Source organism: Aquarana catesbeiana, linkage group LG03, assembly GCF_042186555.1.
Source record: "Aquarana catesbeiana isolate 2022-GZ linkage group LG03, ASM4218655v1, whole genome shotgun sequence".
Lineage (NCBI taxonomy): Eukaryota > Metazoa > Chordata > Amphibia > Anura > Ranidae > Aquarana > Aquarana catesbeiana.
This window is the reverse complement of record NC_133326.1, coordinates 469,357,642-469,370,835: the sequence shown is the minus strand read 5'-3', so window position 1 is coordinate 469,370,835 and position 13,194 is coordinate 469,357,642. Positions and strand designations below refer to the sequence as shown.

The 13,194-nt window shown below is 42.6% G+C and overlaps 1 protein-coding gene across 2 annotated transcripts in view; it reads left to right on the top strand.

Moving 5' to 3' along the window:
- Nucleotides 1-13,194, top strand: part of LOC141132479 (histidine--tRNA ligase, cytoplasmic-like) — a 217,167-nt gene that overhangs the window by 120,909 nt on the left and 83,064 nt on the right. For both annotated transcript variants that reach the window (XM_073620878.1, XM_073620879.1), the window contains one exon: nucleotides 5,335-5,433. In XM_073620878.1, coding sequence (XP_073476979.1) covers nucleotides 5,335-5,433 — 99 coding nt within the window. The remainder of the gene's footprint in view (nucleotides 1-5,334; nucleotides 5,434-13,194) is intronic.

Sequence of the window (13,194 nt, the reverse complement as noted above, 5' to 3'; positions counted from 1 at the left end):
ATTTATAGGCACATCACTTTAGTTAACATTTTTGTTTTTTAGGTTTTTTGCTGCAGGTTCAGCAGAAGATTCACAACTGAAAACCTAGTGGCCTAGTAATGCACCTTTGTTATGTACAGCAATCTGATTAGCCTCCACTTAGTTGGCTTACTGTTAAAAGATGGCTGCGCTGCTTCATGAAAGATTCATTTTAAAGAGAAAATGATGGGACTTATTATATTTTTATATATATTTTTTATCTGCATTCTCTATTGCATTTTTCACATTTTTTATGTATGGACTAATTTATGGTTTATTATTGAGCATTATTATTTCACAATATTAATAAAGTGTTTTAAATTGTCATACAATTTACATCTCCTCCTCACAGCACTGCCCCCTTTACACCAGCCCCCCCACCACACACAGCTCTGCCCCCTACAAATCTACCTCCCCACCATCACTTGCCCCCCTTCACATAACCCCCCACAGCACTGCTCCTCTTTCACATCACCCTACCACCCTCCCGCCACAATAAAGTGCTCAGCCCCCTTTACATCTGCCAGCCCCTTCAAATCATCTACCACACACACACACAGAGCGCTACCCCCACCCTTCACAGCCATATCCTTTTGCCTACCTAACATAGAGCGGAGAGCGGCCCGGAAGGCACAACCGCACTGGATGGAGGGGTTTGCCGAGGTTATTAACAATCCTATTAACAGGTGATTGGTTGCTAGGGCCACCCGGTGTCCTAGAAACCAATCACCTGCTGGTTAATCTTGAAAGTTAACTCATTGTCAGCTCCCGCTGCCACTCTCCATTCAGTGTGGCTGTGCTCTCGTTCTCTCATTGCTATCAACTGCCTCCCGCTCTCCATGCTGCCTTGAGAATGGCAGAGGCCAGGGGGAAGGGAAGGCTCCTAAATGGCTTGGTCCGGATCCAAACCGCGGTCCGCCATTTATTGTTTCCTGACTTACATCATTGTATTATTGGAGGGAGCCATGGTTGGCACCCAAGCTAAATATTCTTGCTTTTGTTCATCTCCTTTATGAGGGGGATGGGAAGATTAGTAATTTAAGCTGGCCATAAATGGAGCGATTTTCTTCCATGGTTGCAGGAAAGAAAATCGGTCGATTTCCCCCATCAGCACAGTCTGTGTGGATGTCCTCTGGCGGGGAAGCCGTCCCAGCCAGGAGAACACAGTTATTATTGCTAACAACTATAGCTGCTGGCAATAATCGCATAAAAAAATCAGACAGACTGGTTGTACCCAAGTTGGACAATCGCTCAACTTGGGTGCAAGTACAAGCTTGCCCATACATAGTTTGAATCTCGGCCAGTTCCGCAGGGAACGGCAGAGATTTAAACCATCTATGGCCGGCTTTACAAAAGAGAGGTAACAATGAAAGAAGATAACATCACAAAATAAAAAGATAACTTCTTCCAGTTCAGGTCACAGGAAGTGACAACGACACTGCATTCCTGGCAGGTTCACCAGGTATTTTCTTACTTGCTGAAAACTTAGGGACTGGTGAGCTGTAATATATTACAAATATTACAGCCTTTATTATTGGGTTTAGTTACTCTAATAATATGTTTGTGGAGGTTAACTTTTATCTTGTATAACTTATGCTCCTATGCACATATACTATATATTTTCAGATTGGACATAATAAATAAGGTTTTTAAGGCCTTCTTCACACGGGTGTGAATAAGTGTACACCCGTGTGAGGGCCATACCTCAAACTGGTAAGCTTTACCCCCTTTTTTCTGAGTTTAAAAAGAGTTCCCTTCATTACGCAAAGATTTCAGCCTCTAAGGCAAAATCCAGTCCAGAAGCCCAGTTTCATTGAAAGCCGTGGGCCTGAAAATGCCCTAAACCTGCAGACAAATCCTTTTCAGCATGAAGGACCACACCCAATATATGTTAGCCTTTGAAAAATACAGCTTTTTAGATGTCTGGGTACCAGGGGTAGTTTCTACAGGTTACAAACTAGAGTTCTACTGCTCCTAACCCCTTCTTTTATTCATTTCTTCCAATCTTTCAGTATCACTGCTCAGATTACCAGACTTCCATGTAGCTCTTTCGGGTCTTCTGAAACAAAGAGGTAATGCCTCCATTCCTGTATTTGAAATATTTCAGAGATTTTTCTTCCAATTTTTTCACAGTTCTCAAAGCAAAAGGAAGCATCTGTCACATCTTGGATCAGAAGACACTAAAAGTCTTCACTTTGGTCCAGAAGTTCTTCATGGAATCCATCAACTCTGTTATAGCCTCCCTTGATCAGGGAGACTTTCTGCCATCTGTAGATATCAAATATGCATACTTGTATGTCTCTATTTTTCAAGCACACCGGCGTTGCCTTCACTTGGATGTGGGTTCTCAACACTTCCGGATTGTAGCCTTGCCATTCGGTCTGCCTTCTAACATCACGCATTTAGCAAGGTTCTAGTCCCTGTGCTTGCCTGATTAAGCTTGCAGAACATTCAATTGTGGGATATCAAGATGCCCACCTGTTTTGGGAAGCAGTCAGTGCAGACATTAAGTCAACTTTGGAATATAAATCATTGCTTGGATTTTCTGGGTCTGATCCTATACACAGCTCAAGTCAGAGTTTTTATGCCTCAGGAAGGACTTCAAGCTTTAAAATTCCAGACGTAAACTCAAAGCATTTCAATTTACCTAATACCTCTCCAGACCACTACAACTCAACATCTTATAATTATGGGACAAATCGATTCAGTAGAAAGTATCAAATCCTTGAGAGAACTTAACATTTCTGCCTTGACAGCCATTCAAATTGTGGGTGTAGACAGTTGGCAGTTCCTGGACCCGTGAGAGTGGTCCTGACACTCGGAGGTGGTTAAGGACCTGTGTCTCAAGTCAGGGACACTGGATGTGGACCTCCTGGCCTCCAGCTTCATCAAAAAAAAATGTGAACGCTTGGGTCCAGATACAGGTATTTTCTGGTAGAACCAGTGGATGTTTTAGTAGCCCCATGGGATCAGTACAGAAGGATCTATGCCTTTCCTCCTCTAAAAAAAAAAACTCCTTCCTCGTCTGCTCTGCAAGAAAAAGATGGAGGGCATTCTGGTGATACTCTTATCTCTAAATTGGCCCAGGCAGATGTAATACTCTGACTTGATCAGACTCCTGGCAGCTGCTTTGTTGGCTTTTGCAGACTGTACAGATCTTGTCCCATGAACCAATTTACAATTTGAAGAAAAGAGGCGTCTCCAATTTGGTGATCTGCACACTGTTAAAAGCCAGAAAATCTACTTCTTGTAAGAACTACCTACATGCTTTGCATGCTGCCATGAAAATACATTTTCATTTCAGGAAATAATCTGTAGAATATATCCTGACATTTTTTGCAGTTGGGTTTGGATCAAAAGCTGGTCATGAGTACCATCAAGGACCAGATCTCAGCACTTGCTTTCTTGTTTTAAAGACTGCTAGCTTTCCATTTCTTGATTAAGCCTATTGTTCAGGGTATCTCTTGTGGTATCTCCTGCATGTATATCAGTAGCTCTGTGGGATTTGAATTGGGTTCTCTCTGATCCAGAGATATTCTGGCCATACACTGATCGAAATTTGTCTGGTCCAGCAGGAACCAGCTAAATTTTGATCTCTGTATGGGTTTCCCTACTCGATAGAAAATGTTTGTTAAATCGACATTTGTCAAAGGGACATGTTAAACAATTTTCCATCGATCAGCTGTTGCAGCTGAGCGACTGTCGGAATGCAATGTCCCAACGGTGGGATAGGGAAGAGGGATTCCCCATCCACCTCATTTGTGTAGATGAAATCTTCTTTTTTTCTTTTTTTTTTTTTGTTCAGCCAGCTGGCTGAAAAAAAAAAAAAACTAACAGTGTTTTAAATGACTTAGTCCTAATCTTACTTTAGCTTCGTACAGTATAAAGTGAAACCCAAATACAAATTCTAAAGTTTTATCTTTTCAGGCCTTTTCCCTTTATTTTCACCTGGTTATCAGGCCAGTAAGTCTGTTATTTTTCAGTTTTCTTTAACCAAGCTGTCCAGGCAAAGTAGCAGTTAGAAGATTGAGACAAACTATTTGCCACTGACAGGGGCGCTTACAATGGCCAGCTTTTAATAATTTATGTAAAACCTTTATCCCAAAAGGAAATACAACTGTTTGCTGTACTGCTTTGAGCTAGAGTCTTCAGTTTGTTAATTACCCTTCCTCTAAATCTGCTGGTCTAACTTTACGCTCTCCCCCAAACTAAAAGTGCTGCTATACAAAGGTGTCTGTTTTACTACTTCATCCCGAAAGCAGACACCTAAAGACAGGAAGTGTGTTACTAGGAAAAAAGCCTAAAAAAGAAAACAAATGCAGCCAACACATCTAATGTTTGGTAAGCTGCAATTTTATTACATTTTTTTGGGGAGGGTTTAAAGTGGTTCTAAAGGCTGAAGGTTTTTTACCGAATACTTAAGCCTAATATCGATCCATCGATGTGCATGAGAGCCAAGGCTCTCCCAGGTCTCTTGTTCCTCCTCAGTCAGGGGGGAAAATTGAGGGATCTGCACTGTTTGATCACACTCAGTTCTCACTGCTGAGCTGGCGGGGGACAGTTGCAGCATCAGATCAATGCTCCATCCACCTAGGTGAGTATGTTTGTTTTTTTTTGGAAAGCCCATACTTCTCTTTTAATTTAAAGTCCATAAAGTGTAGTGTCAATATCACATAACAATAAAAGTGATAAATTAATAGTTCATGCAATAAACAGTCTGGGTCACAAAATGTGAAGAAACTTTAAACTGAAGATCATAAAATTTCCAGCGTGCATGTGCGAAACGCCAACAATTTTTTTTTTTTTGTATCCGTTATGGCCATATGAATGAGTTATGGAGTGGACCAGTCATTGAGGAAATCTTAATGTGCCAGTGGTTTTAACTGATTTTTTTTAGCTGGCCCTTAAAGGGAAAAAGGCATTCAACCTTTTATAATATAAAAGTCTGTGTTACAAGGTGAGAACCCATTGTTTTTCCTCTTGTGGATGTATTTCCTCATTGGACAGCTAGAGACCTTCCCCACTGAGAGATCCCCCTTTTCGTCTGCCACAAATATACCAGATCCTATTGGGTATCTAGAGATCTCCAGCAATCGTGCAGTGGTTTGAATTCTATTTTACTCCATACATAGTACAAGTAATTGACCAACCCCAAATTGTTGTATTCCTGCAGAGTGAAAGGCAATTTGTACTTGGTTAAAATGTTACACTTCATGAAAAGAATTTGTTGCAGTAGACTACTGTTACTGTTTTGTATGCATGAAGAAAATGTATTGTATAACAAAAAATATAGATGAGATTTCTGCTTTAAATTAGGTAAATGATCGAAGACTTCTGTCTGGAATTCTAACTGTTTGTGGCATCCCAGAATCCAAGCTCAAAACTGTGTGCACCTCCATCGACAAGCTGGACAAGGTAATTTCAGTATTTATTTGTAAAATTCTGTTGGCTGTGCTGTTTGTTGTCTTGGGTTAGGCCACTCTAACCCTGTGGACCAATACTGGCTTTTGTAATTGGTAAATAACTTCAATAGCCATTTGATTTTCATAAAGTTATCACAAAGTTAAGATGGATGAGCTAGCTGTATGATGGGGATCTATCATTGTATAGGTCAGTGTATGACTCTCCTGTTCGGCACCAAACCTTTTGGCTCTTTCTTTTTAAGAGTTAGAATATAATGTGTATCCAAAGCCAAATGTTTCTTTCAGATTTTAATAAACTGGTTGGGGGTTAGAACCCCTGACGCATTTGTTATCACTGTCCAAAAATGTTCAAACCTTTTAGCTGTCATTGAGGTTGTTGCCAGAAAAGGAACAGAGGGGAAATTTCCAGTGAGAACTCTTGTTACAGTGACAACTGTCCAGGAGGGAATTGCCTTTACATTGGAAAGAATTACAATAGCCTGCTGATGTGTCTATAGCATAATAAGTGAAGTGAAATCTCCCCAATGGGACACAGATGGCCAAAACCCTAACCATTAACTATTCTTTCCAAAATGGAAAAAAATTTGGCTTCAAATATACTTTAATGTCTACATCTATTAAATTCAGCTATTGTTTATAACAATGACATGCTTATACATGCCTCAATTGCAATGGAAGAATGACTAAAATAGCATTCTTCTACTACGCTATTTTGATATATACTGCAGCTCATAATTCCTTTGCATCCCAGGAGTGGAAACCTTCATGATTCAGATTAGCTTCATATTGCTTGAATGTATGCCATTTAGAGAAGGAGAATGGTGGAAAAACATGCAGGATCTGCAGTTTAAAGTTCTGCTTATGTTTATGCCAGCTGGAGTCTTGGAAACATAAAAAGTTATTTTTCACAGAAAGCGGTTTAGCTTTTCTAGAACTATAATGGGGTCATGTGATTTATTTTTAATGCAAATAGTGATAGGTTAAGTACTTAAAAGAAGCTAGTGTCCATGCACACTGTTTAAATGTAATTATGAAGGTGGTCAGCTTAATACAATTGAAACTGCAATTGCTGCTCTGAAATAAAAAATACTTTTATTTCTTCTTATATATTTATAATTGATAACGTTTAAGGTGTATCTGAATCTGACTCCTGAGCTTGAAAACCAGAGGTTAGAGGTAACTAGGCAGTTACTGCTCTTTCAGCTGTGTGACCTCCTTCAGAAAGCATACTAATGCATAGGTCCTGGGTGTGTATCAAATAGCAGTGCCCTAAGTTTTATACAGTGCCCTTAAAGTGTTTGTAGAGCTGATTTTTTTTTTTGTTCTATAGTTCCCTCTGTTAGATAACATTAAGCTCCCCAGTGTATGTGATTTATAAAAAATATGCTGCCTAATTCCTTATTTCCGAGCGCCGCTTGGTACTCGCATGCTTACCTGCTGGTCTCTTCTCCCGATGTGGTAGCTGGGGGGTGGGGGGGTGGGCTGGGTATCCCCCGCTGACATCAGCTGGGAGGAGGAGAGGAGGAGACTTTCAGATATAATACCTTATCAGAAATAAGGTATTAGGGAGCATATTTCTATAAATCACATACTCTGGGGAGCTTAATGTTATCTAACAGAGGGTACTATAGAGCAAAAACACTGTTAGTTTTAAAGCAGGAGGGGGGGATTGTCAGAACCATGAATCAGACTGAAACAGAAGTACAGTTAAATCTCATTTGTTTAATAATAATAAAAAAAGGTAAACAGAGTAAATGTAGTCAAAACATAGCCAGAGTTCAGGAACCGGAATGGGTAGTCAGACAAGCCAAAACATCAGGGAGCCAGAGATGAGCGTAGTAGAACAGCAAGCAGGATCTGGAGCCAGAAGGAATGTCAGCCAAGCAAGACTTTAACAAGAACACAGGAAAGTGTCTCTAGAGATGTGACCAAGGCGAAGACAGAGATCATCTGGGCTGGACAGCTTAAGTAGGCAGGACTGATGAGCAGGATATCATCACAAGGTGAGTCACCTGTGGAGAGATAGGAGCTGACAATTAGCTGACAGCTGAGCGGCCAGCTCAGAGAAGGAGGGGCTGAGCCCAGCCCTGACAGGGATCTAAGAGTGGACAGAGCTGACAGGCCTGGAGGGAGAGAAGACAGCGGAGAGCTGCAGATAGCAGCGGATGACGGAGGCACATAAACTGACCATGTTGTAAGAGCTCAGAAGCCATGATAAACCGTGGTCAGTTTAGAGAGGGGAGGGCAGAACCAGGAATGTCAGTCAGGTATTTCAGGTCATACAGGGGGCCAAATTACACAGCACAAGCACTGTGCTGTATAACATGCTTTTAAGGAAAAGGGTCCAATTTTTTTTTCTTTTAGGGTAACGAACACTTTAACGACAAAGCTTTGTCAGACTCTAAAAACGTTAAAAAAAAAAATTATTTCTACGTAAGCCTACATATTATTAAGAATGGGCTGAACGGACCCCTGTTCGGGTCGGACCAGAACTTTCGAACACCACGAAAGTTCAGACCCGATTAACGAACCCCATTAAAGTCAATGGGACCCGAACGTCAAATATCAAAAGTGCCCATTTTGAAGGCTTAAAGGCCAGTAATTAGGCATACAATGGTTATAGGGGTCCCGGTCCTGCCCTGGGGGGACATGTATCAATTAAAAAAAAAAAGTTTGTGAAAAACATCCTTTTTAACCACTTCCCACCCGGCCACTGCACATAAACGGCCGGGTGGGCTATCTCTCCTGCTAAGTGGACGTTCAGGAACGTCCCTCAGAAGGAGCGGGATCGCTCGTGCCCGCGCAGCGGCGCGGTCCCGATGCGCTCGTGTCACCCGGACACGGCGCATCTCCGATCGGCAGGAGGGCTCTGCGATTGGCCCTCCTGATCACATGACGGCCGTGTCGAATCACAGCCGTCATGTGATGTAAACACAGAGCCGGTTGCTAAGCAATCGGCTCTAATCTCCTCACACGGAAGTTGTCAGTGAGGAGAGGAGAGCGGATTGCTGCAGCCGGCTGGTGATCGGTGAGTATGAGCTGTTTTTTTACAGCTTTTTACTGACTGATCACCAGTCTAGTGACCCCACACACCTGTAAAAACACAAAACAAACACTAAGTAAACACACAATGTCCCAAAAACACATGTCCCCACATAGTAAAAACACATGTGCCCCACATATGTCCCAGTAAAATCACATGTCCCAATGATTATCTGCACACATATGTCACCTGCGCACATCTGTACATGATCATTTGCGCACGTGTCCGCGATCACACGAACCAATTATTATACACTTAACGGGATTTTTTTTACCAAAAACATGTAGCAGAATATGTTTTGGCTTAAATTTATGACAAAATTTGATTTTATTGGATTTGTTTTAAAATAGAAAGAAGAAAATATTGGGTTTTTTTCCAAATTTCTGCTCTTTTTTCACTTACATCGCAAAAAATAAAAAACGGAGTCGTGAATAAATACCACCAAAAGAAAGCTCTATTTGTGTGAACAAAATGATAAAAATTTAATTTGGGTACAGCGTAGCATGCCCGCGCAGTTGTCATTGAAAGTGTGAGAGTGCTGAAAGCTGAAAATTGGTCTGGGAAGGAGGGGGGCGAAAGTGCCCAGTATTGAGGTGGTTAAATGAGCAGTGATTTTTTTTTTTTTTTTTTTTTTTAAGTGAAAGCCTAAAAATGAAAAATTCCTTCCAATATAGTGCCTGGGGGGTCCCCTTAGTCTAACTGTAAAGTGGCAGATCTGTACCATGTCTAGAATCTGCTGCAGCAAATAATTGAATTTATGAAGCCAAAAAAAATGACATTTTTCCTGCAAGCTGCCTTTATTTTGCTCAGCAACCGCTGGGAAGCCAGTGTGTATGATGAGGCTGCAATGTAGTGCACTGGGAACAAGATTAGAGATTTTTTGGATACATTCTGGTGTCACTTTGACTTTGAATAGAAGTAACGGGTGCGTTAAAATTGGTCTTTGGGTGTCGTGGCGCCTTCCCACCGTAACCCTATAGAGATAATCTTGCTGAAAGCAAGAATTTGCCTTGCTGTAAAAAAATTGCAATTATATGCACCTGTCAAACAGGTGCAGAAAAATTGGTCTTTGGGTGTTAATTGTGCCCATGAAACCTATACTAAAAACATTCTTCCAGATAAAATGATTGAACACCCTCAAAGCTAGGCAGCCTTGAAGTCCTGCAGAGATTGCAACATCCCCAAAAGACTTTATCAGTGACATCGGCATCAGGGGCTTCATAGCTGGTAATCCAGGACTGATTCATTTTTATAAAAGTCAAATGGTCCACGGAGTCTGTGGACAGACGCGTTCTATGATCAGTAACGAAACCTCCTGCAGCACTGAATGCCCATTCTGAAAGCACACTGGATGCAGGGCAGCCCAACAACTCAATAGCATACTGGGCAAGTTCTGGCTAGTGGTCTATTCTCATGACCCAGTAAGCCAGTGGATCGTCAGCTGGAAAACTCTCCATCTCTGTTTTGGCCCCGAGGTAATCGTCCACCATGTGATGCAGCCGATGGGATGTGAAAGCTGACAGCCCTGGGCGGCGAGGACTAAAAAAAATTCCGAAATGCCTCACTTAGGCGGATGCCTTCTCCAACGCTCCTTTCTTGACCAACGGAAGACTCAAAACGACGTTTTCCACCACACTGTAACCTACTAGAGTCAGGAAAAACGTTCAATAAAATCCTCTGCACTCTCTGTGGGGACGGGATGAGTTCAGGGTTGCCAACCAGTAATCATCGTTCTCCTTTATGCCACGTATTCTTGGGTCCTTTCGCAGGCTTTGAAGCATGAGGTTGCCAATGCGCCTCAAATTTGCAGAGGCTTGAGAAGCAGATTCCTCTGGGTCACTCAGGATGACAGCATCTGGAACTTCCTCTTCCCAGCCACGTACTATTCCCAATGGTCCTGGGGTTGGAAAGCCATCGCATACAGTTTGACGCACGTATTCCTCTTCAAGGCCTATGAAAGTGCCAGAATCCTCCTCCTCATCCTCCTCCCCTCTTTCCTCCTGTGTGTTCTGTGACATAGGAATGATGGTGTCTGCATAAAGTGGGCCTTGAGAGGAAAGGAAGTCCTCCTCTTTTTCTGCTGCTCTGCCTCCAGTGCCCTGTCCATAATGCCACGCAGAGTCTGCTCCAGCAGAAACACAACAGGGATTGTGTCACTGATGCATTCACTGTCACTGCTCACCATCCTTATGGCCTCCTCAAATGGTGACAATACAGTGCATGCATCCTTAATGATCAGCCATTGGCGTGGGGAAAAAAAGCCAAGGCGGCCTGAGCCTGTCGTTGTGCCGTACTGACACAAGTACTTGTTAATGGCTCTCTGCTGCATGTATAGCCGCTGCAGCATTCCCAAAGTTGAGTTCCACCTGGTGGGCATGTCACAAATCAGGCGGTTTATGGGCAGGTGGAATCCCTGCTGAATTTCAGCCAACCGAGCACTGGCTGTGTAGACCGCCTGAAATGGCTACAGACTCTTCTGGCCTGCTTTAGTACATTTTGCAACTCTGGGTACATACTTAGGAAACGCTGCAGCACGAAATTGAGGACATATGCCAGGCATGGCACATGTGTCAACTTTCCCTATCTAAGGGAGGACAGGAGGTTTGAGCCATTATCGGACACCACCATTCCTGGCTCCAGCTGGCGTGGTGTGAACCACCTCTGGGCCTGTCCTTGCAGAGCTGTAAAAAACTCTGCTCCGGTGTGGTTCCTGTCCCCTAAACACACCAGCTGAAGCACTGCATGGCACCTTTTAGCCTGACTCTGGGAAAAGCTCTTTGAACGCTTAGGGGGGGTACCTGATGTTCATAGGACAATTCTGCACAGGAGGGCATGGAGGTGGCGGAGGAGGAGGGGGTAGAGCTCACAGGTCTGGCATCATAACCACCAGCTGTATGGAGACGTGGGGGTACAACAACCTGCAGCACTGAGCCCTGTCCTGCATCCTTTCGAGTTGCAAGCAGCGTTACCCAGTGTGCAGTGTGCTTCCCTGCCCATGCTTGCTGGACCACGTGTCAGAAGTAAGGTGGATTTTACGGCTGACTGCCTTGCCCAACGATGCCAGAAAATTCCCTTCCAGGTCATGGTAGAGAGATGGAACGGCCTTACGTGAAAAGTAGTATTTACTGGAAACCTGCCATTGTGGTTCAGCACATTGTGCGAATTCACGGAAGGAGGCAGAATCCACCATGCTGAAAGGCAGAAGTTGGAGAGCCAACAGCTTTAACAAGCTTGCATTCAGGCACTGGGTGGCAGGGACTGTATTTTTTTTTTTCCGCTGCAGAAGATGGGGCAGAGAAATTTGCCGGTTACAGTCTACAGCTGGTGGTGTGCTACTGGTAGATGAGCTGCTAGGACCTTGAACACCCTGTGCTATACCATCACCCCTGTCAGTGGAGGCTGCTGAAAGGTAATGACTCTGTATTGCAGGGACAGACTGAAGTGGGTAAGGAGGAGGAGGAACAGATTTGTGCCCCTTTTATGTGGCTTTTTAGGTGCTCTTGCCAACGGGCTGAGTGGTTGGACGTTAAATGCCTTATTAGGCATGTGGTACCCAAATGATTGGTGTTTTTGCCACGTTTCATGTGCCTGTGACACAGTTTGCAGATAGCAACAGTGCGATCTGCTGCAGATATGCTGAAAAAGGCCCAGACAGCTGAGCTGTGGGAAGTGGGCCGGGAGATAACAGCTACAGAATGTGATAGAATAGAGTGGCTGCTCTCTACTCTTTCTTGATGTCGACCTCCTTGGTTATGAATATGAAATGAATGAATGAACCTGCAGCTATTGATACAATAATTAATTTTCACTAACTGTGAGATTGTTTTTAGCCCTTTCACCCCATCATCTCCTACACATCTAATCTCTAATCTATAAATGAACCCTTCATTTCCTTCTCTCTGTGTATGACCTGTACAATAATTTATCTAGTGCACCAGTACCAAGTGCCTCGATAGCAGCATGTTTCTTCATTTCCAAAAAATGAGACCACCTTGGGGTGTCTACTTTCCAAATAAGGGGTAACTTGGGGGATTTTGTTCTGTCTTGGCCTTTTTATTCTAACAAAGATACAGTTTTTTATGAACATCTTTCTTTTTCCTTTTCATAGTAAAAAAAAAAACAAAAAAAAAACAATTAGTTACTAAATACCAACAAAAGAAAGCTCTATCTGTCTTAGAAATGGTATACAATTCATTTGGGTATAGTGTTGCATGGCTGAGTAATTGTCAGTAAAACTATCAGTAATGGGAACTGAAAAATGACCTGTTAATAAAAGGGTATTACAGGATTGTACTCAAGTTGTTTATAATTCATCTGGTCAATGTCCTTGGTAAACCCTCAATCTGCTTTTGTAAAGGGGCTTAGAATTATAACTTTTTGGTTTAAACATACTGGAAAACGACACCAATAGAAACTCTCTTATGAATATGTTTTTTTCCAAGAAGAAGCAATGTACATATTGACTTAAAAAATGCAGCACGTCCCCGAAACAGAGAATCGTTCAATTTAAATGATTGCAGGGACCTTTCCGATAACAAGAATGTGATCAGGAAATCCATCATAATACAGCATAACTATTACTCAGTACAAAGTGGGCATGCCACAAATTATTGTCATTCCTGCCAGGTATAGATTAAGTTGTGCAGGGCAGATATTAATCTCCTGGCCAGCCGAGCTGAAGTGTGTAATGATTGAGAACGCTTGTAATGA